Source organism: Opisthocomus hoazin, chromosome 26 (genome assembly GCF_030867145.1).
Source record: "Opisthocomus hoazin isolate bOpiHoa1 chromosome 26, bOpiHoa1.hap1, whole genome shotgun sequence".
NCBI classification, from domain to species: Eukaryota; Metazoa; Chordata; class Aves; order Opisthocomiformes; family Opisthocomidae; genus Opisthocomus; species Opisthocomus hoazin.
Window position 1 is genome coordinate 2390036 of NC_134439.1, and position 27699 is coordinate 2417734.

Consider the following 27699-nt stretch of genomic DNA (forward strand, 5'->3'; position numbering starts at 1 on the left):
GCTCCGCTGTGGTAGTTTTTCCACTGTATTTAAGCTGCAGATCTAGGAGGGACGGTTCTGGCTAGTTGCTGCTGTGCCAAGGCGTCGGTGCAGGTGAAGTGCTGCCGTTTGCGGGGAGCTGATGGGGAGGTTCACACTGGCACGCTCTGAGCCTGCAGACCTGCAGCCCCCAGCACGGCAGAGAGGCAGCTGCCTCTGCAGAGGATGGACGCGGGCGTGGGCTAAGCAAGGGGAAGGGTTAGCCAGAGAAAACAACAAGTTTTCCCAGTGGAATTGGTGCTCGCTCCTCCACCTCGTTTTTCAGCAAGCTCTCCAAATGTGGGCTTTCGCTGCACGGGAGCATGCAGCCGAGGCGCTTGGGCCTTCTGAAAGGGACCGACTTGTGATTTACAGCCAGAGGTAGGCACAGGCCACCAAGGAAACTGTTCTCATCAACTCTCTCCCAGACGGTCAGCTCTGCAGTAGCCTGCGCCTCGCCATGAGCTCCTTGCCTGCTTTTTCGTAGCCTCCTGCTGCTCCCCCTCGGCCCCCGGCAGCAGGCAATGAGGATGTGCCCACAGCAGGACAGTGCCAGCCCGCCCTGCCGGGCTCTTGTTCCACCTCCCTGGATTTTCACAGAGGGCTCTAACAGTCCCTCTCTGCTGCTCTCAAGGACACTGGAACGATGAATGAGTGAGGAGATAAGAAAGCCTGGCAGCAGTCTGCCAGTCAGCAGTCTGCAAGCTGTGGGAGCTCGTCCTTGGCCCCAGGGTTCACTCAGGATGGACTCTGGAAGGGCCAAGCCCACGAAAGCCCTCCCTCACTCGGTGAGGCTGCCAAGCTGAGACCCCGCTCGGGGCCGGGGGCCGACTGCCCGGCCGTGCGGCATCTCCACACCTGGCCACAGGCAAAGCGCTCAGAGCTGAGGTTTCCCACTCCTGCTCAAGCCCTGACTTGGTGCTGCCACCTCCCTGCTTCTGCTCTGCTGGTGCTGCCCATGCTCCCCAAGACCCCCTGCTCCCAGGCCAGCCCCAGCTGCAGACCGGTGCAGGGGCTTGGCTCTGGAAGGGGCTGAGGGGCTGCGGGCTGACTCCATGGGGTGGCAGGGCCTGAAATGACGTTAGAAGGGCTAGATCTACAGCAAGTGTTGACCTGGATCAATCTGTCTGGGTTTGTCAGGAACTCAAGAGAGAGATTCCTCCTGCCTCTATTCTGCCTTTTCGTCACCTGTGTCTGCAGAGTGTTGGGATGCACGCAGAGGTAGACACAGATGAGGTCTCCCAGCTGCATCACATGTACCAGGAATGCTGTGCCTCCCGGATGACGCCGTGCCTGTATCACAGTGAGTTACATTTAGATTTGACAGGTAGCGCAGCGAGTGGAAGAGATCTGACACAACCCCTCAGATGTACCTGCCACTCACAGCCGCAGTTCCCTGCGCTGCTGTTTCCATCACAGAGACAATGGAGGCGACTGTCAAGTGGCAACTGATGCTCAGCAAACGTCAGTTCACTCCTCACGGTGACAGCAGACTGAGGCACAGAGGATCATTCCCACAAAGAACACTGCCTTAGCTGGGCTGAGGCTGTTCCAGCATCTTCCTCTGCACAAACCCAAGCAGCAGAGGCTGAGGAAGCAGCACAAGCAAGCGGCACAGCTGGTGTGAGGCCGGTTTCCAGGTGTGCGCAGAACAGCATCCCACCATGTCTTCCTCTGGAGGGGAGGCACATCACTGTCTCTGCTGTGGTCCTTGGAGAAACCCTGTGAAACAAGAATCCTTCTCCTTAACTTCAATCTTCCACCACAGCATTAATAATTCACTGACAGTTATAGTCCCAAAATTACAGGCTTAGCACAGCCACATGCTGTTCACCCATTAGAAGCCGCTTATTTTGTCAGCGTGTCTTACCCTGCTGAAAATGCACAAACTTCCCCTCTGTGTGCCCACTGTGGCTTTCAAGGAATGAGGTAACCATACAACGTGCAGGACCGGGTAGCGTGGTGTGTGTGTTGCAATGGGAGACAGTTTTCTCTGCACCGCTGAAAATTCTGCGACCGCGAAAGGGCCCCGGTTCCTGACGAGTCCCCGTACTGCTGCACACCGGTGGTGCCAGCTGCATCACCCCAGGCACGGAAGCTGCTCTGCAAGGAAGAGTGAGTGTGGTACTGAGACACAGCAGGACGCAGCAGAGCTGAACACCCTCACCTGCACCCAGCCCGTCTGGTGCAGCCCCCGTGGGAAGCCCCATCCCTCAGACCACAGCAGGGACCTTCTCACCAGCCTGTGGTGAGGGAGGGACCCGACCCGTCCCAGGTACATGCAGCCCATAGGATGCTGCCTCACTCTGTTGGGCCTGCTTAAAGGAAGACCTTATAAAGAAAAGCATTTTTCCCCAATTAGTGTTTGGGATATGCAATTCATGTCTGAAATTAAATGGAAAAGAAACGGAAGTTTCAAGGGTTTATTTCTGTCCATTCCCTGCCCTACCCATCTCCACCATTCTTCACAGGAAAAAGAACTGCAAAACTGAAAAGCTTTCATTTTGATGAGTGATTTCAAACACGGAGGTGGTGGAGACCACCCCTACTGCTGGAGAAACCATCTCCACCGAGCACCTCTGCCAGGGAGCATCCAGCTGGGCTCGCCCCGTCGCCCCACAGCCGGTGCTGTGTGCCGGAGCCGCAGCCGTGCGGCCGTGGCTGGCAGCCCCGGCAGAAAGGGCGCGATGGGAGCGAGCGGGTGCCTGCTGCCCTGCCTGCACCCGGAGCAAGGCCAGAGGAAGGCCAGCGCAGCGGGGGAAGCTGCATTTCAAGCAGCTGGATCCGGTGCGGGAGGGGACATCTGTGGCAAGGAGGTTTCCACACCCAAGAGGACAGAGCCTGAGAATCAGCCATTTTCCTGCTCCCATCCTGACCCTCTCTGTGTGCTTTCAGTGCTGCAAGCCCCTGCCCCTTTGAGGAGCCCCTTGTTCCCTGCAGGAGAGCGATCAGTCTGCAGCCAACCTGTTGAGCCCCACAGACCCCCACGTGTCTCTCCAGCTGGTGCTAGGCCTGATGAATCCTGAGGAGAGGTGTCTTGTGAGACAGAGGGGAAAAAAAGGGAGATGCTTACCTCCAGAGGAGCATTACCGAGGCTCCAGACCACTTTCCTGATGCAGAGAAATCCGCAGCAGTAGCTGAGGTATTGTGCCACCTCAGCCTGTAACACACGTGCTCCGACTGCAGTCTTTCCAGCAGAAGCCTTGTCAGTTAAATGCCTCCTTGCTTTAATCCCTGAGATTGCTGAAGGATGCTGCTTTCATCTGATAGCATTTACGGACCGTTATAATGAGCTTTGGCTTGCTGAGATAAATTAAATTGCTCGCCCAGAGGTGCAAACTTCATTAATGCCAGCAGTGAGTCAGATCAGCGTTATTCTAGCACAGAATGTAAACAGGCTGGACACATGAAATGGGATTTGACTGGGATTTTTTTTTCTTTCTTTTAACCAGCCTAATTGCTGTTGATTTGTATCTTTTTGTTGTGTGTGTTCAGACTCTACGGCTTCTCCACCTCTTCATCTTCTAGGGGAAACCATCAAATAATACACCATTTGGGACTGAATGATTTGACTGCTGAGTGTTAACAGTTAGCAATACTCTGCAGTTTTACTTGACAAGTTGCTAGCTCTTTCACGTATTTGACAAGTCCAAAAAGATACTTAAGACTAGGTCTGGTGAGAAATTAAAGTGTGTCCCTTATTTATGTCCCAGTTAGAGGCTTACCAGTGGAAACAAGATGTTGCAGACCAAGACAAATAGCACAGAAAAGATATGTACAAAGTTAACAATGCATGGCACCCTGAAAATACAGAGACAGGGTCACTGCGTAACGTGATGGGCGTGAGCTCTGTCTGTGTCCTCAGGGGTGACACTCGTGCCTCTCGCTAGATACCTGCGTGCATCTGGCATGGGTCACGGCTGTATGACAGAGTACAGGAGGCTCCTCACTCGTTACATTGGCCTGCTTCATCACATCTAAAATTGGGCCTGGAGCTTGTGACTGGCTGTAGAGGACCAGGCTTTGAGGCTCTGTGCAGGCACAAGAACAAGATGTCACAGGCTCCAGGTTTCAGACTGTGGGTCCTTTGGTAAGGGTTACTTTCACCCAGTACATCTCCTGAGGATGTCTCCTTGTTTCTTTGTACAGGAAATAACACAAATATAACATAGTAAAGTTGATTCATAACAGCAATTAAAGTCCCTGAGAGCATGGATCAGCAAGGGAGGATCTAGGCACCGGGGAAGCGTTTTCAGGAGCAAATGTGTGGGAGCCATCTGTCGACTCACCATCCGTGGTGACAGTCACAGCATGTCTCTCTCTGCATCCTAGTCGGGAAATTTACACCGTCGCTGTAGATTGCCTCACATATTTTGCAAGTGTTGCCTGCCAAAAGGTGCATTGCACCAAAGGGGACACAAGGCTCAGCAGTGGCAGTGCCCCAGGTGGCTCCGAGCAAAAGGCACTCAGCCTCGTTCCCTCCGCGGGGGAAGGCAAATGCAGGTCTTGAGCACTCACTGCAGAGAGCTTCCTCTGGAGCAGGGTCACAACAATCTGTTGGCTGGAAGCAAAAAACTAATTCCTACTGAGAAATACGGTGAAAAGCTTTCGGAAGAAAGGGTGTTGGCTAGGGGAACAGCTTGCTCCAGGTGACACCTATGGCTGCCCAGCACTCCTTTACCTGCAGTCGCCGGAACAATGAACTTCTCTTTCCAGTCCTCCACATAAAAGCTGAGCGACATGCACACGGGTAAGAAGGCCAAAAAGCCCTACGGGGCTTACAAAACGTGACACGATGCTGTGCAGGCTTGGTTCCCTGGGGACAATGGAAAGAAATGAGCATGTGGCAGCGTTTCCTGGCCCGTACAATGCCGGAGTCACACCAGGTGTGGGTGTGAGCCGCGCTACCGTGACTCCAGGACAGCCTCATCCCCTCTGCTTTGAGGTCTTGCCTGGTATGTGATGACAAGATGAGGGGGGACCTCAATTCTCGTCTGACCAGCTGAATGCACAAAGAACACACTTTCAGCCCCACTCGCGCTTGGCCCCTGCCCCAGGGGAGCGTCCTCAGACACGGGACCCGTGTGGCCCACGGCCGCGCAGAGGCGTGCAGGCAGCCAGCTCTCCGAGGCACGCGCTGACCGCGGCTGGCGTGTCCCAGCCGGTGCTCAGCTGGCAGCCCCAGCAGAAAGAAAAGCAGTGCTCAGAACCACCAGGGACCTGTACAGCACCATGCCGTGCACCAAGTCTCTGTCCTTTGCTCATCCCAACTTCACGCACGGCACCAATACTTAGATATGAAAAATGACTGTGATTTCAGCAAAAAACCCCTGCCCCCTCAGTCCAATAATAAATCCTGTTTCACTGCCAAAACATTTTAATTTCTACTTCCTCAGACTGGCTTTGTCTTCATTGTCTCTGTTTTTACTGCATTTTGTGACAGGCAGCTTGTCTCTGGCAAATGAAAGTTTGCCATTGCGGTGAGTCTTTATGCAGTACGGCCAGCGAAATATTAGCAGCAGAGGAGCCTTTCCTTGCTCAGTAATTCTGTTAATTAAAATCACTGTCCGTAACCGGCAGACGCACCGTCCGCACGCGGGGAGGAACGGCGAGCAGGGAACGCGGCCCCCCCCGCGGCAGCCCGCGCAGCCGGGCCCGGGCCGAGCAGCCCCCGCAGGAGCTCGGGCTGCTCCGCGCCAGCCCGACTCGGCCACGGCCAGCGGAGATGCGGGAGCCTGCGAACAGGCGCGGGGCTGCCTGAAATGCCGGGTGCTCCCGTTCTGCCGAATTCCCCCCGGGGAGCGCGTCCCGCTCCTCCGGCCGTGCCGCGGCTGGGGACCCCCGGGGACGGGGCGGGGGGGGCACGGCAGGCGCTGCGGGCCGCGGCCTCTCCCGCCGGCTGGAGCCGTGCCCCGCTCGCACCCCTCGGCAGCGCGGGGCTGGAGGCCCGGGGCTGCTGCCTGCGGGCTCCGGCCGCCCCGGGCCTCCGCCCCGAGCCCCCTGGCCGCGATGCGGCGGGAGGCGCGGGGCAGGGGCCGCAGGGCAGCGGACGGCGGCAGCCCCCGGCGGGTCGCGCCCGGCCCCGGGAGAGGCCCCGCCGCCGCCCCCCGCGCCGTGGCCGGGGGTTCCGCGCCGAACCGCGGCCGGGGCGGGGGGGGGGGGCGGGGGGCGGCTCCCGGGGCCGCGGCCGGCGGGAGGCGGCCGGGGGCGGCCGTGGCGGCGCGGCCCTGCCCAGCGCCGGCTCCGCTCCGCGCCTGGTTGGTGCCGGCGGGGCCGGGGGCGCGGCCAGGCCGGGGCCGGCCCGGTAAAGCGGCGGCGCGGGCGGCGCGGCCCCGCACCATGGAGGGGCACCTGGCTCGCTGCAAGATCGTGGTGGTGGGGGACACGCAGTGCGGCAAGACGGCCCTGCTGCACGTCTTCGCCAAGGACTGCTACCCCGAGGTGCGGCGGGCGGGGGCGGGGGCGGCGGGGCCGGGCCGGGCTCACCTCCGCTCACCTCTCCCCTCCGTCCCCCAGAGCTACGTGCCCACCGTCTTCGAGAACTACACGGCCAGCTTCGAGATCGACAAGCAGCGCACCGAGCTCAACATGTGGGACACCTCAGGTGGGCCGGGGCGGGGGGCGGCGGCGGCGCCGGGCTCGTCCCTGCGGCCGGGGGTCCCCGCTCCGCCGAGCCCCGGGCCAGGTCCCGGGCCGCCGCCCCGGTGCAGCCTCCCGGGCCCGGCTCCGCGCTGCCCGCGGGAGCTGCGCCCGCCGCCGAGCGGCTCCGTCCGCGCCCAGGAGCGCCCGGAGCTGCGCGGGGCGCGGCCGGGAGGGCTGGGGCAGGCGCGGCGGGCGGGGAGACCTCGCCTCGGAGAGGAATGTGCCGCGGGGACGCGGTCCCCCGCCGGTGGCTCGCTGTGACGGAGCGTCTGGGGCTCCCGGGGGGGGGGGGGTTGTGGTGGTTTGGTTTTGCCTCTTTGTGCCCGCAGCTGGGATTCTGCAGGAAGCCGGAGGCACCGAGACCCTTCCCAAGCTTCATGCTGTCTTTCTGGGGAGGCACAAGTTGCAAGTGCTTGATGCAGAGCTAATAGAAATATTGACGTCCACCAAAGGTCGTGCGCACCTTTTAATTTACCTCTGACAACATTTTCAGAGTGCTGGGTGCGCATGATGCCGCTGAATGCTGTGCTCCGTCAGTGTGTGTGCATCACGGCCTTGCTGATGCTCTTTCCCCGTAATTTCTGGAGTCCTTGTCACAGATTAATTCCTCGCAGTGTCCAAGAGCAATAGTAAATTAAAATGTGACCTAGGGCTTTCCTTGTTCTCGTACACTCAAAGTTCTTGCTGTAATTTTATATCCACCGAATTGTAGCTGTAGGATCAGCACAGCTCTACCTAGAGTAGTGGCTTTGCTGAGTCCTGGACTGGCTCTAACATGTAAAATGTGTTTGCTGAGTCTTCTCTGGAGCTTCCTGACCCAGGAGACCTTGCTTTTGCTGCTTTTATTCCCTGAGACAATAAGGGGTCTTTTGCTTTGCCCACACGATGTGTGATGTGGTGTGAGCTGCAAGGATGCTGGCTCTTAGGGCAGCTCTTGGTGCTGGAAGCGTGGATGAAGCGTTGGCTCTTGGCACTGGACTGGGAGCTGGGCTTGAAGCGCAGAATGGTGGCTACAATGTGGAAGTCGTTGCATGGTGGATGGTGCTGGGCTGACGCGTCTGCGTGAAGTACGTCAGACGTGGTGACAGCGAGGCCGTCCGTGCTGACCCAGGGGCTTTCCCTGCAGAGGGTTCGTGGAGCTGCTCCGACGGGGTGAGTCTGGATTGGGGTGCACCAGCAGTGAGGGGTGGCCCAACCCCCTGCGTCACTGGGGCACGCTTGTGCGTACACCCGCAGTTTGGTCATCGCTGTGGCTGGGGGGGATTTCCAAGCTGTGGACTTCTGCAGCCTGCGAGAAGGGCCTGGGTGGGGTATCTTTGTTAGGCACTGAACGGCTTTGCTCTGAGTGCCTGTATTTGATGGGAAAAACTTCACCTTTTGAGGATGTGGAAGCACATTTGATTCATTGTCTGCTTTTTAGGAATTCTCCAGAATGTTTGGCTTTGATCTTACAAATGTTTAGAGAAAAGGACATGATACAAAGTCTTTAAAGCTGTGTATATGTATCTGATACCTGCGTCTGACGCTGTCACGCATTCATTTGGACTCTTTTCACCAAAAGAGGTGTTTGTCTCTATAGCCAAGAGGAAATGAACTTTGATTCTTTCTCCCTTCTCCTTATGAAAAATGTAAGACCTTTTGAACAGCTTTGTTGTAGATAGAGTTTGCTAGATAGTTTTCCAGACAAATTCCCTTCTGTTGCAGCCTTGATTTGAAATGCACGAGAGCTAGTTCTTCAATAAACAGTCCTGCAAAGCAATGCACAGCAATTTTCCCTAGTAAGCAAACTGATGTTTTTAGCTGTAGGCTGCAAGCTGCTGTGGAATTTCCAGTAGCCTTCGGAGACACTTGTGAACAGGGGCTTTGATATCAGAAGTTTTGCACAACAGCGAATTGAACCAGCTGAGCTGAAGGGGTTAAGAGTGGCTAATTGCCCTCCTCATGCAGAATGACAGGCACTGGGGTACCCTTTCCCTTGTCTCTGTGCTACCTCCTGTCTCTTTTAAGCAGCTTCGCATGCAGGGGCTTATTGTTCGTGACAAATTCCATGCCAGCAAGAGTGGGAGGGGAGGTGCTGGGCAACTGTTCCCCTCCTCCTGTCAAGATTGCCCTTCATATTTTAAACACTGGCCATCTCTTAGATAACTGAACTGAAGGTCTCCTCCAGAAATCAGAAGAGAGATCTGGACAGAAAAGCTGACTATTGATTTTCTCCTTTTTTTTTTTTTTTTACCCCACCCCCCAGTTAGTTGTGAAAGTGGTCAGAAACTCTGAGAGCTGTGCGGGGTGAGCTGAGCATCATCCAGCAACGGGTGTTGGGGCAAGAGCAGTCTCCCTGGAAAACTCCTTTTATTTGCGACTGAGCGTGGCCACAGCCTACCTGACTGCTCAGAAGTCACGTTGATAATTTCTGTACAAACTGGGTTGTTGTCTGCTCCCTGGGGCTTGTAGTACCGGCTGATATAAGTGTGTTGGAAAATGCAACCATTCAGGCTGAATATGCCCCTCTTGCTAAGTGGCAAATGCAGGCTACAGCATTAAGCAGCTGGCAGGCAGGCAGTAAATCTAGTTAAAGAAATATTGCCATAGAGTGGACAGAAGAGATAGAGGACTGAATGGCTCCAAAATTGTATTGGGACCTCTGATTTCCTTTAAAAGTCTTTTAAACCTTTGTCCATTGATTAGTTTTTCTGAGGGTGGAGCGTGACTCTAGAGAGTTTCCAGCAGTAAGAATCCTTCATGAGGGTGAAATCTGTGCTGCTCAGAAGGGGCAAATGCAAGGACTTTGCGCTGTCTGAAGTGCCTTAGATCTAGGTACCTTCCAGGGAGAAAAGCAAACCAAGTTTGAGCTTGAACCCTTGTCGATCATCTGCAGATGCTGGTTGCATTTCATGTTTGTTTCTGCTTAAGTTAGTCCCACGTCCAGCCACACTGTGAGAGTGAAATTCCTTCAGGTGCCATTTTACACTGCATTTTACACTGTCTCCCTGAAAGTCTGTGCTACATGCCATTTTCTAAAGCCTCCCTTAAAAAGCACTTTGACATCTTGGTGTGTGATGGAAGGGGTGTGGAGCCTGCCTGCCGTGCCCTGGCACCTCTGCTGGTGAGCCTTACAGAGGACGTGGTGCTTTGCTGCTCCGCATGCTCCCATTCTGGCAAATTCTTTCTTTGCTGCCTGTTGGCCAAACGTGCTCAGCACAGAAACAACGTCTCTGCACGGCGCTGGTATCTTGTGACGGGGGAAACTCCTGTTTGACGGGATGCCTGATGGCTTGGGAGTGCTGTTCCCAAAGGGCTGGGTGCCTCCCAGACTCGCAGTGCCGGTGCCCCAGACCTGTCGGGAAGAGCTTTCTTCCTTGCGGCCGGGTGGAGGAAGGGCGGGTGGTTCTGTGAGCACTGGCAACGCTTTGCAAAGAGCAGGCGAGTTTCATGTCCGTGCTTCAGAGGTGTGAACGGGACTGCAGTTACTGCTCGATGCGCACCGGGCAGGTCAGTTCCCCTCAGCAGTGCGATAGCTGTGTTCCCTGTGGGATCGGGGAGTGGGTCTGCCCCACTCGGGGAGGTCTTGCACCTGGAGCAGAGTGGCTGCGGTGCTCAGCCGGTCTCCAGCGGCCAGAGCATTCCGCGCCGGCTGACCCCTCCCCAGGCGCCAGCGCTCGGCGCGTTCCTGCGGTGGCTCAGGTATTGCCAGCGGCCCCACTGCCCACAACTCTGCACTGGCCCCACGTCCCCACAGAGCCCCTTCCCTGGCACTGGGTACCAGCATGGGAGAGCCGGGCTCAGGCAGCGCTGCTGCCCGATGGCTCGGCAAGGCCAGGGTGCTACAGCTTCGGTGCTGGTGGGTCTGAGGCTTTGCTCTGTACTTAGGTGGGGCTTGTTGTTTTGTTTCCAATAATGATGGGGAGGAAGCTACTCTGTGCGTGGCAGTCTGGGCTCCATTCTTTGCTTTTGGTTCACATCCCTTTACGCTGGGAGACTCTGCCTGTCTGTGGCCTCTAAGTGCAGACAGAGCAGGGATGTGACTTGAGACCACTTATCTGCTTGGTGCATCTTTTGCTGATGCAGATCCCAGTGCAGAGTACTGGTGTACTGCCCATTTCGAGTAGGGGCATCCATGCCAATTGCTCAGGGGGAGACCCAGGCCTGGCTTTGTGCCATGCACATGATCATTGCCATCTTGGAAAGCTGCTGGAGTGGACTTTTCTGTCCTTTATGGACCAGCACGATGCACTGCTGCTGCAAGCCGCAGTGTCTACCACAACCTGTGACACGGCACAGATCAGTGCCCACAGGTTCAGCAGTGCTGCCTTGCCCCCCTCTGTGCTGCAGCTCACAACAGGGAGTTGCATGACCGCCAGTCCTTCGCCGGGGTTTCTGTCTCTTAAGCAGATGTGCTTCCAAGACAAGAATAACATTGTGAGTTGCAAATGCCCCTCCGCCTCCCTCTTTGCCTGTACTCAGCAAATAGTCTGCCTTGGTATGGCCTGTGTGGGAACCTAGAGGCTGTGATAACAGATCCTTCTTTCGGGGAACTACTGAGGAATGTTGATGAGATTAGAGAGCTGAAAGGGGCCGAGTTTAGCGATGGCATCTCCATGGATGCTGAGGCTGTCTGTGCCTGGATTCCCAGCGTGCGGCTCCAGGATTGCCATGGCTGCCTCTTCAGAAGTGCAAGAGCAAGTTCTGCCTTGGGAACAGTTCAATGCTGCTTGCACTCTGAGGCAGAGAAAAAATGTGGAGCTGCACTTTCCATACCAAAATAGCTCCTCCCATGCTCCCTGTTGAGGCTGGGAGCCTGAAACCAGCATACTTGTGTTCTGCCTCAGCACAAATACATAGTTAAGTCTAAAAATTCCTGCAGCTGGGTCACATTCTCAGGCAGGTCAGTAACCAGTTGGACAGAAGTTCAAAGAGTTGCAGCAGAAACAGCAGCAGAAATGCTTGTGCTGGAGTGAGTGGAGGATGGACCTCAGAAGACATGACATGACGTGACAGTACCTGTGAGGATTGTCTTGCTGGGCTGGGCATGCTGTGGGTGTGCTGTGATGCTGTGTAGCTCAGGGGTGGAGGTCACTTCTGCAGCTCCCTGGAGCAAGGGCAGCGTGCCCTGGGGCAGCATCTGTCCGTTCTCCCCTGTGAATTCGGGAAGCTCAGCCTCTGCGGGGTGTCCTGGGAGTCATGGGGGGATGCTGAGTGGGAATGGTGCCATTAGTGACAACCAGCTGACCCTGCTGGCTGCTGCGACCTTGTAGGCAAGGAAGGGCTTTCTGTAGGGTGGATTTGTTCCCAGACCCCCTTCCCACCGCATGGAGGTGATCCACTCTCTCCTGTGGGCAAGGGCAGCACCACTCTGTTCTCGCCGTTTCTTCTGTCAGCCTGGCTGCTCTGTGGCGCCTGTGACACCTCCTGATGCTGCTTTAATACCGATTTAACACGTTTAGGGCAAGTGGAAGCTCCTTATGGAAACAGTCACATAAACAGATCTGCAGAAATCCCTGGAGCAGGGCAGTCACGCCCTGTCCTCTGCCTGTGACGGCTTGCCTTTCTAATAGCCTTCACCCAGCGTGGTGCCAAGGATGCCCCTCTTGCCCCATCAAACAGTGCTTCAGGATGACTGATGGAGGACAGCAGGAGGCTTTGTGGGAGGAAGAGTTCTGAAGCAGCCGGTCGGTGAGCACCCAAGGCCCCCTGTGTGCAGTGAAGACACGGATGCAGCTTTCCTTTTGCCCCAGATTCTGAAGATAAAATCTACACTCAATTAAACTTCACAAGTGTACAGTCCCAGCCTTTGCTGTGGGGAGAAACCTTATCTGGCAGCCCAGCAGTCAGGGAGGGATCTGCTGCTTCTGCACGGCAAACCTGAAATGTGCAACATTGCATAAAGATAATTGTGTTCGCACAGCCCTTGGACAAGTTCCCCAAAGCCAGAGTGTGCACTGGCTGTGCTCTGGGAATCTGTTGCCACTCCTAGTCCTTGTTATACCCCGTAGAAGGGATGACAGGCAGGTTGTGACAACGCCAACTGCCCTTGTGACATGGCAAGAGTGCCAGGAAGCGACTTCTGGCTCCTGTTTGTCTCCCGTGTCAGTTGCCACAGGCATGATTTCCAGCATGCTTTGAGAAGCCTGGATGAGCTACTCAGGCTGCCTCTGCAGCCCCAGCCCTCCCACTCCAGACACTCGGTGATGCTCCCCCAGAGATGCCAGCAGGGACTGCTACAAGGGGCTTCCAGACCTGCCTGAGTGAGGTTTGCATTTGAGCAAGCTCCTCTGAACCTCTGAGCTGCATGTGTGAAACAGGGCACAGGATCTGGATAAGGCAGAAGCACCCTGTGCCTGCCTGGGCTGGGGATTCCTCTGCCAGTAAATCCAGGAGAACAGCCTCCTCCTGAGTGACTGGTTTCTGGTAAGAAGATCTGGAGAGGGGCCTGGAAATGCTACCTCAGCCCATGCAAGCACTGTTCCCTTCATTCTGATCAGGTCTGTCCTGAAGGTATGCCGCCTGGACTGTTTGGTAATTTTGTACAGGCATCATCAGAATTAGGAGCAGAGGTTAATTGTCCAAGCTGATCAGCTGTTGTTTCTGTCATGCACTGTGCAGATGATTGCATGTTCCATGTCATGGAACAGTTTCCTCCCTTCCTACACTTCAGGGTTAGTTGCAGTGGTGTTGCACAAGCAGGAGAAACGTCATGGTCCAGCCATGAGAGAAGCTTGTAAAGGTCCTGGAGCCGACGGTCGTGCTGTGTTCAGTGTCACTCGGAGGGCTGGACGAGGGGTAGTTGCAGTCATGGCCGGCAGTTCCCTCTGCTGCTTTCTGTTTCCCTCCAGCTTTGGTGGCATGCCTCAGCTCTCCTTGTTTTGCCCGCTTTCCCTCTGGCAGGCAGGGCTTTGTGTCATTTGAAGACAACTCACTGACTCTGACCTTGCTGGCTGTCAGGGTCAGAGAGTTGGAGCCTTCCCCATTTCAAGGCTCTGTCATACCCGAACTTCTGAAGATCAGATTGTGACCTTCGCTTGGGTAAAACCTTTGTGAGGCTTTGCCTGGAAGGATGGTGGTATCTCCTTTTGTGGCAAAGCCTGCCATTGGAGGGTCTTCTGTGAGAAGACACAGGGGATGCGCTGGTAAAAGCTCTGCCCCGTGGGCTGTGGTGGAGATGGCCTCTTGCAGAGAACAGCAGCCGGCTTTGGCTGTGTTGTTGCTGCAGGCAGAGCCAGGGAGCCCCGAGCAGCACAGGGCACTTTGGTGCTGGCAGGGGTAGCAGTGGCATTTCAGCCTGGCGTTTCACGTGTGGACAGCCAGGTCTTCGCTGTAGAGTGGAACTTGGCACGGTGGCGGCTCTGTTGGACTCTATTTCATGAGTCTGTCACCAGTGCTTTAACTGCTGTCTCTGCCACTTGTCACTTCTGGGCTGGACTCTAACGAGCATGGTATTAGTATCAGAAACATGTTTTTTTGTGTCAGTGGGATCTGCATTATCCTCCCTTTTCCAGACAATATTCAGCCAGGCAGGGTCAGGGATCCTTAACCTGTTTCTGAGCCGGGACCTGCAAGGTGCTCAGGAATATTGCTGCAGTTTATCAATCTTCAGACAAAAAAAAAAAAATCCTCTGATTTTCCTTCAGGAGAGAGGGTCTGATTTCACACTGGCAGGATGAAGTCAGTCTCTGAACTCCTGATGGTTCAGATCATTGTCTCCCTGGTGTGCAGCTATTGCAGTCTGCAAGGCTGCAGTGGCCGATGTCCTGGTCTCCTGTTTGTAAAGCCCACCAGCACTAATGCCACAGGGAATGAGGAGGGTGTTTGCATGTTCTGGTCTGTTGTATGCCAGGCACACTGAGCTATTGCTCTTCAAACGCTGCCTTCTGCCTTTATAAAGGCAACTGAAATCTTCAAGGCGGAGACCCGTGTCTGCAGAGTTTACCGTGCTCATGGTTCCTTCTAAGTGAGAGATCGTCTGAGAAGCCCTTTATCGTGGAGACGCCTGTTCCTGGGCCCTGGGAGGTCCAACTCCCTGGCTCCCACGGGGTGCCTTGCAGGAGGGGGTGTCTTGGGGGATCGTGCAAGCAGGAGGCACCGGCAGACATCCCGGGGCGGCCACGCAGGAGGTGGCCGTGGCACGGCGGCTGGCAGTGAGCACTAGTGGTGTGTCAGCGTGGTCAGCTTCGTCCTTGCACACAGAGATCTGAGCCCGTTGTGTGCTCAGCTGGGGAGCTCTGGTGCCAGTCCGTGACCTGCCCATTCCCACAGGTGCTGGCTGGGCCGTTGTATGGTCGAGCTAAGTTGAGTAAAAAGACCATGGAAGAAAAATTTCCTTCCTAGTTTGTCCCCAGTAGGATAAAGGGACTGGGCATGACCTTTGGGGCTGTTTAACTGCTGCTCTTCAGTGTTCCCCGAGGCTGAATTCCTTTTCACTTGGTCCTGCTTTGACACCTTTGTCCTCCGGACAAGGGCTTGGCTGAACTGGTGGTGGGACTTGTCTAGCAAAGAAAACATCCTCTGTAGTCTCTAAAGGCTGCTGCTGGTGTGGCACGGCTGTGCAGAGGGATAACCCAAAGCTCTTGGGGCTTGTCGATGCAGCACTCCAGAAAGCTGGGGTGAATTGAATTTCTGCTTCATTCTGTGAAGGATGTTCTTGGCTGTCCCTGCAGAAAGCAGCACGCCCCACAGCATTGCTGGCTCTATGGGGAGAGTTTACAGTGAGCCCTCTGAGACAAGTGAGATGCTGAAAGACTTAGGTCTTGGCAGTGCTCATCTCTGTTTCAAGCCAGAGCTGGCTGGGGCTGCAGGAGCCCCTTGCGGAGCAGTTCATGGCTCTGCATGAGTATTTGGTTTGCTGGTGTGTGGTGTGTGCTGTTGTTGGATGGAGGGTGCCCATATGAGGAGGCTCATTAACTCTCAGAAAAGCTAATAAGGAACAAATGAAGATTAACACTATGTTGGTATAGATGAAACAGCCGATTTCAATCCCCTGCCTGAGAGCAGCATCTCTGAGTCGTGGTGAGCACTGGCTGTTGCCCACTGCCAGAGCAGCTGCACAGCTGGACTGCCAGCGAAGGTGCCAGGGGCTGCTCCTGCCTTTGGAGTTGGAGCAGAAAGTTAATGAATACAAAGGTAATTTTTGATCTCATTAAGAAAATGAGGCTGATCTTGTGCATCCCTTCCCTCAGCTCCTCCTGCCAGCACGGGGGTCTTTCCTCTTGTGGTCCCAGGTGGGGAGAGCACGATTCCTGGCCCCGGAGTGGGGACAGTGGTGGTTCTGTGGGGTAACCGAGGGCCGTGCTCCGCTGCGCACGTGCTGCAGGCTCTCCAGCGAGGAGCTGGCTGGCTGCTGAGGGGAGCAGCAGGTTGCTATGATACAGTTTGCTGTGGCAATGTCTGTGCTGAATGGAGCCAAAACCACCTCTACAAAAGGAGCATTCCTGGGCTGGGAGGGGGAGCAGATTTATCTGCAGTGTTTATGTAAAGCTGAGGAGCTGCAGGGAGAGGATGTGTGTGGGAACGCTTTCCTGCGGCGTGTGCTGGGGGCCCCTGTCTGGAGGCCGATACCCTTACATGCACTGGGGAGAGGGCATGGCTTGGGTAAAGGACCCAGCACATCCAAGCTTGCAGATCAAGCAATTTGAGTCAAGAATTTCTTCCCTCTGAGGGTGACGGAGCACTGGAATAGGCTGCCCAGGGAGGCTGTGGAGTCTCCTTCTCTGGAGATATTCAAGACCCGCCTGGACAAGGTCCTGTACAGCCTGCTGTAGGTGACCCTGCTTCGGCAGGAGGGTTGGACTAGATGACCCACAGAGGTCCCTTCCAACCCCTACCATTCTGTGATTCTGTGATCAGTGCTGGATCTCACGTCTCATCCAGTAAACCCACACAAGGCATGAGACTGAAAGCTCGGTCTAAAGGGAAACTTGGCACTCCTGAGCTTGGTAAAGCGGCCTCTTCCTCAGTGGGAAGTGGGTCACCTTGCTGCGCTGCAGGAGCAAGGGAGGGAGCGGTTCACTGGTGCCAGCGCTGCCAGTCATGAGCTGAAGCAGCTTGAGCCTGAAGTGAGGTCACAAATCTCCATGCCTGGGATGCAGGGTCACCCTGGCTCACTGTGCTGCCTTGTGCTCCAGCCTGCATTCCCTGTCCCCAGAGCTGGCCCAGGCACTGCAGGGACTGGCTCCTTCCTATGCAGGGAACATGACTTTCCCTCTAGGAAGAGGGCTGGGCCCTGCAGAGATCAGGCTCTCTTTGTTCTGTGCTGGATCCCGATTGCTTCCCTTCCCAGTGACTTTGCAGGGACCCAGACCTGGGCTGCAGCTTCTTTCACTGACGGGAGCAGGGGGTGTAGGTGCTTTTACTCCTGTGGGCTGGGAGCAGCGTGGCTGTCTGTAAGAGCTGGAGATAGCTGTATCTGGTTTTGCTGAGAATCCAAATGCACGTGGAATTCCATGGTGCCTGACCCAGGCTCCATGAGAGCAGTGGGGGCTGTGTGGGCACAGCTGGGGCTGCTGCCATACTGTGGAGGTCCCAGTGGTAGCTGCTGTTGGTGTCTTGCTGTGAGCTAGTGTCAAGGGGAGAGTGGGTGGCCAGTCTCTGGAGCTGGGCAGGGTTTGGGAAGATGATGCATCCCAGCCCTCAGCCTGCCCCGTGTGGGCTCTGGGCAGAGGAAGGAGCGGTCATGGCTAGGTCTGCTCTCCTGGCTGAGTCTTGCAGAGGGATCTGGGGTGTTTGCAAAGCACCTGGCACGCAGAGCTGTGCTGGAGGGGCTGAGCCCCACTCTGTGCTGTACAGCAGTTGTGAGCCCCTGTCCAGACAAGAGCCAGGGCCGGAGCCCCTGTGGAGAATCAGCCTGTTCTCTCACGCTTGTCCCAGGCAGATTCCCATCCTCCCGGAAACAGAAGCCACCATCATCCATAATTCATCAGGTGCTGAACTTCATCAAGGAGCCACCTGACACCCGGGCTGGGTGATCCATCTTCCTCCCAGGGTGGGAAAGTGTGGGCTCCAGTTTCCTCGGCCTCAGGGTGGGCAATCCTTCTTTCGGAGGAGGCAGATTCAACAAGGACTCTGGTGTCTCTGCTGCCCCTTTTCATAAATAAACATCTGCTGCTCATCCCTCGAGGAAGTTGAAGCCATTGTAAACCCAGACAGAAGACCAAGCCAGTGTTTTTAAGTAGCAATGAGCTGATTTCTCCATTACTGTTTGCTGAGGCATCTACAATCACACACAGAACACACTTCAAATAAAGACATTATGCCACCATGACTTTAATGCCTGAAATTTGCATCAAGGCTGTGTGTGCAAGCATGTGCACACGTGCGTGTGTGCAGCAGAAGCTGTGCAGGATTCAGGCTAGGTTCTGCTCACTGAGAAATCCTCAGAGTATGGAATCATCCCCTCCAGTTTATGGCTGGTTCACAAATCCTGTCACATCTTGTATGTTACAAAAAGAATCTGTCTGACTTTTTCCAGCACATATCCAGAGCAAAAGACAATTCTTTTTTTACCTGTCTTAAATTCTCACAGCCTGTGTGAGCAAACTCTCCAGTAGAAAGATAGCGAGAGGATAAAAAATAGCAGCAGCGTTCCCTGTCTTCCCTCAGCCACAGTGGTACAGCAGCTGCGTGATGAGCAATAGCATACATATGCACGTGGTGGAGAGGCTGAGCTGCTCTACGGTATCACAGCCCTTCCATGTTCCCTTTTCTGCAGTGAGCCAGCATGCCCTGGCAGCACAGCTCCACCGCCTCTTACTTGCCAGGTGCTTGCTAGGGAGGAGGGATGCAAAACTTGAGTTTATTTCCACTTTGCAAAGGAATAAATGTAAGAGCACACGGACAAAACCTCTGACTTCCATGTCCAAACAAAGGGACCAAATCCTCTGCCAAAGAGACTCTGCTGAACGTAATGTTGTCTGGTCACTGGTCGACAGCTTGGGTCAACATCCTTTATCGCTGACAGAGCAGGTTGCATCATGTGGCAACGTCTCCAGTGCTTACTGGAATTAAAGATCTCTTTGCGTGGCAGAGAGGGCTGGGGGTCCTTGCCTGCCGATTTGGGTAACAAGTAGTCGGTGAGGTGAGACTTTCTGCTCATCACTCTCCTCCCACTCCTCTCTGCAGGCTCAGCGTATTATGATAACGTACGTCCCTTGGCCTACCCGGACTCGGATGCGGTGCTCATCTGCTTCGACATCAGCCGCCCGGAGACCCTGGACAGTGTGCTCAAGAAGGTGAGTGCCTGGCGCGCCTTCCGGCTGGCGAGACGGGTCCTCTGCAGCAGCACATGGAGCTGCCCTGGGGTCCCTGCTCCCTGAGGATGTCCTCAGGCCTAAAAGCTCTGGCTCTGCAGCCAGCCTTGGCTGGAGCTTGCGTGCTCAGATGAGGAGCGTGGTTGGCTGCTGCTGATCCCTACACGGTGTGCGCAGAAGGCAAGAGGTTTCCATCTGAAAGGAGCCCAGTGAATGGTGTACCTCATGGTAGCTTGCAGCATGTGGGTGGGTGTGTGTGTGTGTCTGTCTGGGTGTCTGTGTATGCACACATACTAAATGCGATGACAGCCAAGAAATGTAGGGCATTTGTTCTGTTTTTCATGAAGACCTTGGAAAGTGTTGTGCATCTCTTGTTAGCATAACCACCAGTGAGTGGTTGCAGCACTTGAGAAATGACTCCTGGCGCCTGTTTCCATGCAAGTAGAGAGCTCAGTTCTTTGGCTGTCCCCTCAGTTCAGCACCTGCACAGTAAGAAAGAGAGCAATCAGTTCCCTATAGCTTGACAACACGAATAATGAGCTGTGGCACTGAATTTCAAGCCCGTGAATGAATGAAATGAGATAGCATGATGCCACGGGACTGGATAGCATGCAGGGCCCTGGTGTTCAGAGCTGACTGGCCATGCCCTGCGTTAGCAGCCGAGAGTTTTCTACTTGCAGGTTAGTGCCTTTCAACAAAGCAGATATTTCCAGGTGGCATGTCTGGCAGGTCCTGAAAGAGCCCCAAAAGGCTGGGGATCTGCTGTGGAGCACCTCTGGCTGGCCTCCCAGCAGGTCCTTGCCTGCCGTGCCCTGGGGCAGTCGGTGGCATTGAGGGAGAGGTTCCTGTGGAGGCTTTCTGCTGAGATGGCATGAAGTCCCGCAGCTCAGGATGCTGCTCAGGGGAGAGGGTGAATGGCTTCCTGGCCACTTGCATCCCTTGTTGCTGGCTGTACCCTGCTTCCTTCCATGAAATTCAGGGAGCTGTGGTTTCAGTGAGCTCTCACTGCTGTGCAGCAAAGCTGCAGAGAGCTCACTGGCAGCTGCATTCTGTCCCAGAGGCAAGTCTTGTCTGGCATCTTGTTTGTGAAGCTCTCTGAGACACCGAGGCGTGAAAAGCACTACAGAACAGTGATTCCCGTAGCTGTTCTCCCCAGTGAGCCCCAGGCTGCCGGGGCTGGACTGGCCACTGTCTGAACAAGTCACTTTGTACTGACTGCCCTCTTGGCCTCTCCACATTTTGCCAAATGTTGTGCTGAAGCAAGTGCCTCTTACTCAGCCGCTGGGAGGGCTGAGAAGTAGGTCTGTGTCTCACAAGTGTCCTGGTGAGGGGACAAAGACCCTTCAGATAACTCGGTCAATGGCTCTGTGTTTGTTTCCAGAGCAGGTCCCGGGTACCAAGTGTGCTGGGTGGAGGGAGGCGTTTCATGCAGACTGAAAGAATTCACTGCTCAGCTTGAGGGTCAGCAGAATAACAATGCAAGAAAACCACTTATACCTTAATGAGATGCTAACCCATCAACAGTTAGCTGGGGTTGGGGTTTATTTGTGTCTCTTCACCCTCTTCATGTGAGTCTGCACTGCTCAGTGCAAGGTCTTCCCTGTGCAGCCTCACAGATGCTTTGAGTACTGTTAGGTAATGTCTTTTTGATATGGTGACTTAAAATAAGCCCTAAATCATGGGGGATTTCTGAAGTGCCTGTGAGTAGATGCCTTGTTTCCTTTCGTGCAGGCTTGCAGCCTATGGAGATGAGGAAAATTCCTAAGACACCATGAAGCTGAAATGGGGTTTAGTTTTTGATATCAGGCAAATAAGGAAAATAACACTCCCTAGTCAAGCCTCAGGCAAAAATGCTAATTCAGCAGAGGAAATCTTTATTATTGCTGCCCTTCTGATGCCTAGGCTGCCTGCACAGCATGTACAGTTGAAGAGAAGGAGCCATCTGAGAGAATGCAAACAAGCAGCTCTTCATTTCGTTCAAAGCAGGTTTTTGTGGGGTGGCATCTTTGTTCTGGCAAGTCTTGATAGCGCAGAAAATCTTGGGCTCCCCAAGATGCCAGTTGTGTGAGAAGAGGGTCACACCTCTCTCCAAAGACTGAGGAGCCCTATGTCATTATAGACAGCCATGACCTCTGCCTGCTCAGTCGCTTTGAGCATTTTCATCCTTCAGGTAAATTAGGGTGCTTGAATTCCAGCTCCAAAAGAACTGCATCATCCTCCTCTTGCCGGTGTGCTAGCCCTTGACATTCTGAGGCTGTGACACCCAGAAATCTCCCAGAAGCTGTGCAGCCCAGCGTGCTGGGGATGTGTGTGAGTCCTGGTGGACAAATGTCCCTGGCAGCAGGGAAGGGGGGTTCACGGTGAAGATACTGAGCCCATCTCCTGGTGGAAAATAAGATTTTTCCATATTTTGCAGTTGCTTTGGTCTGATATTGGTTGAATGAAACTTGGGTCATTCTTGGCACTTCCTTTCCCACCAGCTTATGGACACTGGGTTGTAGGGTTGGTGTTCTTTACCCTTCTAATTGCCTAGGGTATATGCTTAACCATCAGTTAGCGTAGCAGGAAATGGCTAATTCCAACTGACATCTTTAGCCAGAGGTAGTCTCTGTTTATCATCTGCCTCCTACTTCAGAAACGCTAGATACGTAGCCGGGGTGGATGTGCTGATGGGGCTGTACAGGTCTGCCCTGGGGAAGGTCACAGGTGATGGTTTTATGTACTGCTGTGGACACTTAGCTGCACATTGGGCATTTATTTTTGGTGCTCTGAAAGGGACCGTTGGTGTGAAGGCAGTGGATGTTTGCCCTGGTCTTCTCCTTTCATTGCTTCAATTCTTTATTTCCCTGGCTGTAGCTATGCTCTGAATGTCTTAATGTCTTCAACGTGTGGCTCCCAATAATAAACAAATAACGAGCGTGCTGTGCAAAGATCTCCCTGCCGACTGTGGTTCAAAAGGTCCAGTGAGGTCGACCTTTGGAGTCCCAAATCTGTGCACCCGACTGTGTGGTCACTATTTTTCCACAGTCATACCCAGGAGTGGTCTCCCATGGCATAACGCAGGGGACTGCAGCTTAGATTTAGCAGGTTTGCAGGGCGTGTCTGGAACAAGCGAGCATAAAGTTATCCAAGAGGCACTCTGTCCGTTCCCATCCTTGCCTATGCCAGTCATTAAAGTGCCCTGATGAGATAACCAGTCTCTGAACAGCTGTGACCCCCGTTTGGAAAAGCCGTACACACAGAGTGCACAGCCTTGGCCTCTGAAGTCTGCTTTCCAATCCCATCAGAGTCTTACGTTGTATTCGAAACGCTGGTTGTCCCTGTGTTCCCTGTCTTCAGCACAGTCTCCAGAGCTGCTCCCGGCCTGCATCCTCACTGAGAGCCCCCGCTGACCACCATTGCCTGTGCCCCTTCCCCTCTCCCTGAAATCTGGGCATGCAGGCTGAGCGGGGTCAAGACCAGCCTCAGTGCTGGCACTGGGCACCGCAGGTCCGAGGCAGGAGGCCTACAAGAAGCGTTGCAGTGGTTGCCAGTAGCAGCCCTGGTACCCTAACTGGTCCAGTCCCAGGTCCTGTGCAGAGACGAGCCAGACCAGGGTGGCTTCGCAGCGTGTGCTGATAGTCAGGAGGTGCTTGGACCCTGGGCTGCTGCAGCCGTCGCTTCTCTGGAGAGGAACGTGCCGTTTGGTGGTGGGAGCAGGAGGAGCTATGGACCAGGCTCATGGGCTCTGCCGTGGCGGTGGGGCACGGAGGCATTTGACTGGATGATGCTGTCCGGTAGGAACAGATGGCATGACTCTCCTGGCCTGTCCTTCCCTCCAGGGCTGGGGGTCTTGGATGGTTGGCCTGGTTGGAAGGGGGCTGGGAGTGATGAGCCGAGACCCTGTGACTGCCTTTGTTGTTCCAACCTTGGCCCTTTCGCAGGCTGCCTGATGCCAAAATTAACTTGGTGTGGAGGTGCTGCTGGGCCTCTTGAAGTGTCTTGTACACCAGCAGTCCCTGAGACCTTCTCCCTCTTGTCTTCTCTGCAGTGGCAAGGTGAAACTCAGGAGTTCTGCCCCAACGCGAAGATTGTGCTGGTCGGCTGCAAGTTGGACATGCGGACAGACTTAAACACGCTCCGTGAGCTTTCCAAGCAGCGCCTCATCCCTGTGACGCATGAGCAGGTGTGCTTCAGCTGCCATCCCTGTAGGGCTCGGGGTGGTGAGGTGGGGGCTTTTCTGCAGGAGCTACTAGTATGAGGAAGCTCAGCAGCAAATGACCCTCTGTGCCCAGGTCTTGGTCTGAAGGTGATTTGATCTTGGCTCGTGGACTCTGAGCTGCTCATGCTTATGGCATTCTTTTCCCCAGTTCTTGCAGACCTTGACCTATGCCTCATGCTCCACTGAACCACCTCCTGGTTAGGAGCTGAAAAGTCTTCCTCAAAGGTGGTGGAGATGCCTGCTTTGACACATTGGAGTGGCTAAAGGGGAGTGTTGTGCTTCTGCATCTCCTAGTTCAGTGCAGCTCTTTCTTCACTCAGTGACTCTCCTGCTCAGGTTCTGTGTTGGGGCAACACTGCTGTGGGGGGCAAGTCTGAGGATCTGCTGCCGGGCTGCTGCGGCCGCCAGCGGACCCAGCAGCGTCTCCAGGCTGGCCCAGAGACCCGGTCTCTGTGGTGCAGTGCAGGGGCTGCTCTGTGCCTGGCTCTGTGTTGTGCAGAGCAGGTCCCAGGTGACCGTCCTGGTGAGAGAGGTTGTCCAGGCCATCAGCTGCAGAGGTGGCACTGCGTTAGAGAGAAAGCACAAGTGATTCAGGGTCCAGTGCCTGGTGACACTGTCTGCTTGGGAGGCCACCCGCGCATCTGGTGCTCTCACAGACACTTGTGCTTTATTTAAAGAGATGATGAGTAAACATTGTTAGAGAGCCGCTCCCGGCTGTGCCATGGTGATGTGATGGGACTGCCAGCACAGACGGGGCTGATGGTGCTGTGAAAGGACGCACCTCGTGCAGCGCTGGTGTCCTAACCTTCTTCCGTTTTCCTCCCACTCTCTCTGGATCACAGGGCAGTGCACTGGCACGGCAGATTGGGGCAGTGGCCTATGCAGAGTGCTCCTCCAAGGTCTCGGAGAACAGTGTACGGGATGTGTTTCATGTGACCACGCTTGCCTCGGTCAACAGGGTGCACAAGAACTTGAAGCGCAGCAACTCCAAACGGGGACTGAAGCGGGCATCACAGATGCCTGGCAGGACAGACTTACTGAATGATGCAGAGATCAGGAAAGACCGAGCCAAGAGCTGCTCCATTATGTGAAAACCAGACTGTAAATAATGTGTGTGTATTGTCCATTTTGTACAGTAACTGGCTGGGACAAGGGCATGGTGCTGGCTGCAGGAGCCAGCCCGCCTTTCCAAAGCCTTTCTCTCGGCCCCCAGGGCTGAGCAACGGTTCCAGCCGCAAAGCGGGGTGCATGAGTCGCCCCCCCGCCATGGAGACTGCTGGGTTGGCTGCTGCTGTGCGGATTGCTTGGGGTTAAGGAACCACTTGGCAGAGGACTATTCATGTGCTGGAAGGTCTGTGACTGGTGAAACGAAGTAAAAGCGAGTGATCCTCTGTGTGTGTGTCATCCTCCTGTACCCATAGCCCAGCCTCTGCACCTGTGTGCAGCTATACAGCACACACAGCGTGGGGCGGTGGGCTGTGGGACCTGGGCTGGAGGGTGGGAGGTGGGTGGAATTGCTAGCAGCAGAGTGCGATCAGGAGAAGGTATTCTTCCAATCTTCCTTTAGAAGAGAAACGATGTTTGAGGTAGCGCTGCCTTCAGCTCGGCTGGACAGCAAGTGACCATGGAAGGTGCAGGTCTGGGTCAGAGCTGGGAGGGAAGGCACCCTGGGAAGGAACCTTAACCTGTTGAGACACCATGGCAGTCCACCTCTTGCAAAGAAAATAGATAGGTGGCTCTTCACACGATATTTTGGATACTTTAACTCCATCTGAAATGCAGCAGAGTGGATCTGGCTCCAAGGAAGAGGTCTATCCCTGTAGATGCATCCTGAGAATTGTGGTTCCCTTCAGCAAGCAAATGACACTCGGGAGCCTGTGTCCCAGCTGCTGACAGCCTGGTTACTCATCAGACTGCTCCCTGCCAAGGGGAGCTGTGCTTCTGAGGAACATAGCTTCCAAAAAAGCAGATTGCAGTCACTATCCGTATCCTGCTCTTCACTCATTTCCAGCTGCAGATTGTGTTGCATGGTCTGTGTTTGTCTGGTACAGAGAACCAAAAAGATTGTATGTGTACCTGCACCCTGTCTCCACTGTGGCAGTGGGAGGGAAGGTGCTCCCTGCCCCTCTTGCCCTGCTGTACAGCCTTCTCTCAACACCTCTCATTGCTTCTGCTGCTGCCCTCTCTAAATGCCTTTGACTACAGTGTAAGCCTTGACTTAATGTCACATAGACACTTTAAGGAAAAACAAATCTGCTCTGTTGCCAGATCCGGCTGTGTCAGCGGGCTACAGAAAGCAAATAAACATCATTGGAAAATACGTAGTGCTTGACTTCGTTTTTAATGGTCAAACCAGGCATCCTCCCAAAGTGTCTTACTGCCTAACTTCGATTTGTGTCCTAATGTGTCTCTCTAGCTCTTGAGATACGCTCACAATTGAGTGAGAAAACACAGAGGACTTAGCTGCATGTATTCATTCTGGACCTGAAACACCTGCCTTGAATAACCTCTCACTCCATCCTGAATCCTTAAACACTGTGGAGCATTTGCAGGTTGTCTATGCCTGAGCCCTCAGTCTGAGCTGACATGAGCTGCACCCGTCCTCACTACGTCAATAGCTGCAAGTGAAGATAGCTTTTAACTTAATATTTTGTGTCCACTCTCCTACCCAGGTCTTAGACTTCCACTGCATCATGAAGGCTATTTGGGGAACTGGAGCAGCTGAATTACCAGCACAAGAAAAGCTCAAGCAATGACTGAATGCTGTTGTGCTGTGCGCAGGTTGCAGGAGGATGAAAATGCCCATCTGCAGGCTGGGAGGAAAGCAACTGAGCGAGGCACTATGCCAAGAACAGCCTTCAGCATCACGATGCTTTTCTTCTTATTCTGCTGGGTCCCCAGAGCCTTTGCAAACATTAGTGAACAAAACCATGCCCCTGCTTGAACAGTAGCAATCAATGGCTCACGAGGGTCACTACCAAGTCCTCTTAACCTGTGTGCATTTGTTCTCATCATTCTCATGTAATGTAATCGCTCTGTCTTCCTTCTTCCCACGTAAGCACAGCAGTATTTAGCAAGCACATTTCCCTTTTTCTACCATCTAACATCTTCTAGGCTTTTGAATTTAATCTGGCAGTCTCTACAAACGCAGTTTCTGGTTCTTAATTTAAGCTCCCCGTGGCCCTGTATTAACTTGCTAGCTCACCCTATAAGCAGATCTCCTGCAGTGCGTAGCAGTTGTCAGTTCTGAGCTGTGCCGAGGACAGGTGTATGAAGGAACGGGCTGTTGCTCCAGGAGGTGGCTGTAAGCCTTGTGGGGGTGTCACCTGGGTGCCTATTCCTCTCCAACTCGTGCAAAGAGAAATCCGGAGACATGGAAGAAAACCAGCAAAGCCTGCAGAGGCACTGCGGGTGTTGGGCTGTTTAACCGGAGTAGAGATAAGCAGGAGGGGCATGTGTGACAGACCAAGCAGAGGAGTTTGGCAGGAGTGAGAATACCCCATTTGCCTACACAGTGAGCTGGGAAGCAGCTGGATTGAAGTGCCAGGCGCTGGCTGCTCATGCCTCTCTGCGGCAGCACCACCCTCCCCTCCTTCATTTTGGGAGGAGATGCTGCTGCTGACGGTGCTGAGCAGCTGTTTGTGCGGAGCTGGTCCTCAGCCAGAGACAGTCTTGAGCTGCTGGCAGCTGCCTGCAATGCTGTCCAGTTTTCGTGGGTCATTGGTGCGGAAAGATAGCTCGGCCCCGGGTGGCCCTGGCTGTTGGCTCTGCTGTGATCGCAAAGGTGCTTCACTTGCTGCTGCTGGTGTTTCTCTTTTTGTACACCAAGCATCCCAGGCTCCTGCTGCTCACATGGCCTTCGGGGATGGATTGTGGCAATGTAAAGACACACGTCCCAACAGCAGCTCTGGAAGAACTAATCAGAATTAATGGCAACCAAAACCTCTCAGGAGACTAAGGCAAGTGAAACAGCCTTCAAGACCATTTGTCATGAAAGTTAAATAAGATGCTAAAGCTCATAGGGCTAAGCCCTTATATCCTCAGGTTGGAACAGGCTGGAAAAGACCTCTAAGATCATCAAGTCTAAGATCACCAAGAGAAGAGGAAGGTGCACCCTGCTTGGTGAGGGAAGCTGCCAAAAGGCACTGGAAAAGCTCTGGGCTCAGCTTTTTCCTGTAGAAAAAGCTAGCTGCAGCACAGCCTGCGAGGAGAAAGCTACAGCCAAAGGTGAGTGGTGTTGGGACCAGAGGTGCTCGGGCTGGGTTTGTGGTGCCAGCAGGCCTGTCCAGCACGTGCTTGGCTGCTGTGCAGAGCTGCGTGCCCCCAGCCATCCCCACCAGCAGAAAGCCATGAGCACCACAGCGCTGCGGAAACGATCCACGTGGTGACCAAAGCCTGGATAGCCAGGTTTAACGGCCATAAGCCCATGCTGGGGCTGAGGGTCAAGGTTAACAGGCCCAGGACCAAATGCAAACGGACATTCATGAAGGGCTCCCCCAGCGTACTGGAAATGCACAGAGACGTGGCTGGGTCACTGCTGACAAGCAAAGCTTTATGGATCAAAAGCACAAGGCAGGAAAGAGCCTGACCTCTGCGAATCAG

The 27699-nt window shown here is 54.5% G+C and overlaps 1 protein-coding gene across 1 annotated transcript; it reads left to right on the plus strand.

Moving 5' to 3' along the window:
* The first annotated feature begins 6312 nt into the window (after positions 1-6312).
* On the plus strand, positions 6313-25404 carry RND2 (Rho family GTPase 2). Its single transcript, XM_075443718.1, has 5 exons — positions 6313-6459; positions 6535-6622; positions 18769-18878; positions 22927-23061; positions 23940-25404. Exons 1-5 carry the CDS (start codon positions 6358-6360, stop codon positions 24186-24188), a joined length of 684 nt encoding a protein of 227 aa, XP_075299833.1. The 5' UTR covers positions 6313-6357; the 3' UTR covers positions 24189-25404.
* Positions 25405-27699: the final 2295 nt, after the last annotated feature.

What these genes read in the sequence shown, in the direction of transcription:
- RND2 (XM_075443718.1), top strand. Translation starts at nt 6,358, where the DNA reads ATGGAGGGGCACCTGGCTCGCTGCAAGATCGTGGTGGTGGGGGACACG. An exon ending in TGGACAGTGTGCTCAAGAAG is followed by an intron (nt 18,879 to 22,926) that starts GTGAGTGCCTGG and finishes TCTTCTCTGCAG; the next exon opens with TGGCAAGGTGAAACTCAGGA. An exon ending in TCCCTGTGACGCATGAGCAG is followed by an intron (nt 23,062 to 23,939) that starts GTGTGCTTCAGC and finishes TCTGGATCACAG; the next exon opens with GGCAGTGCACTGGCACGGCA.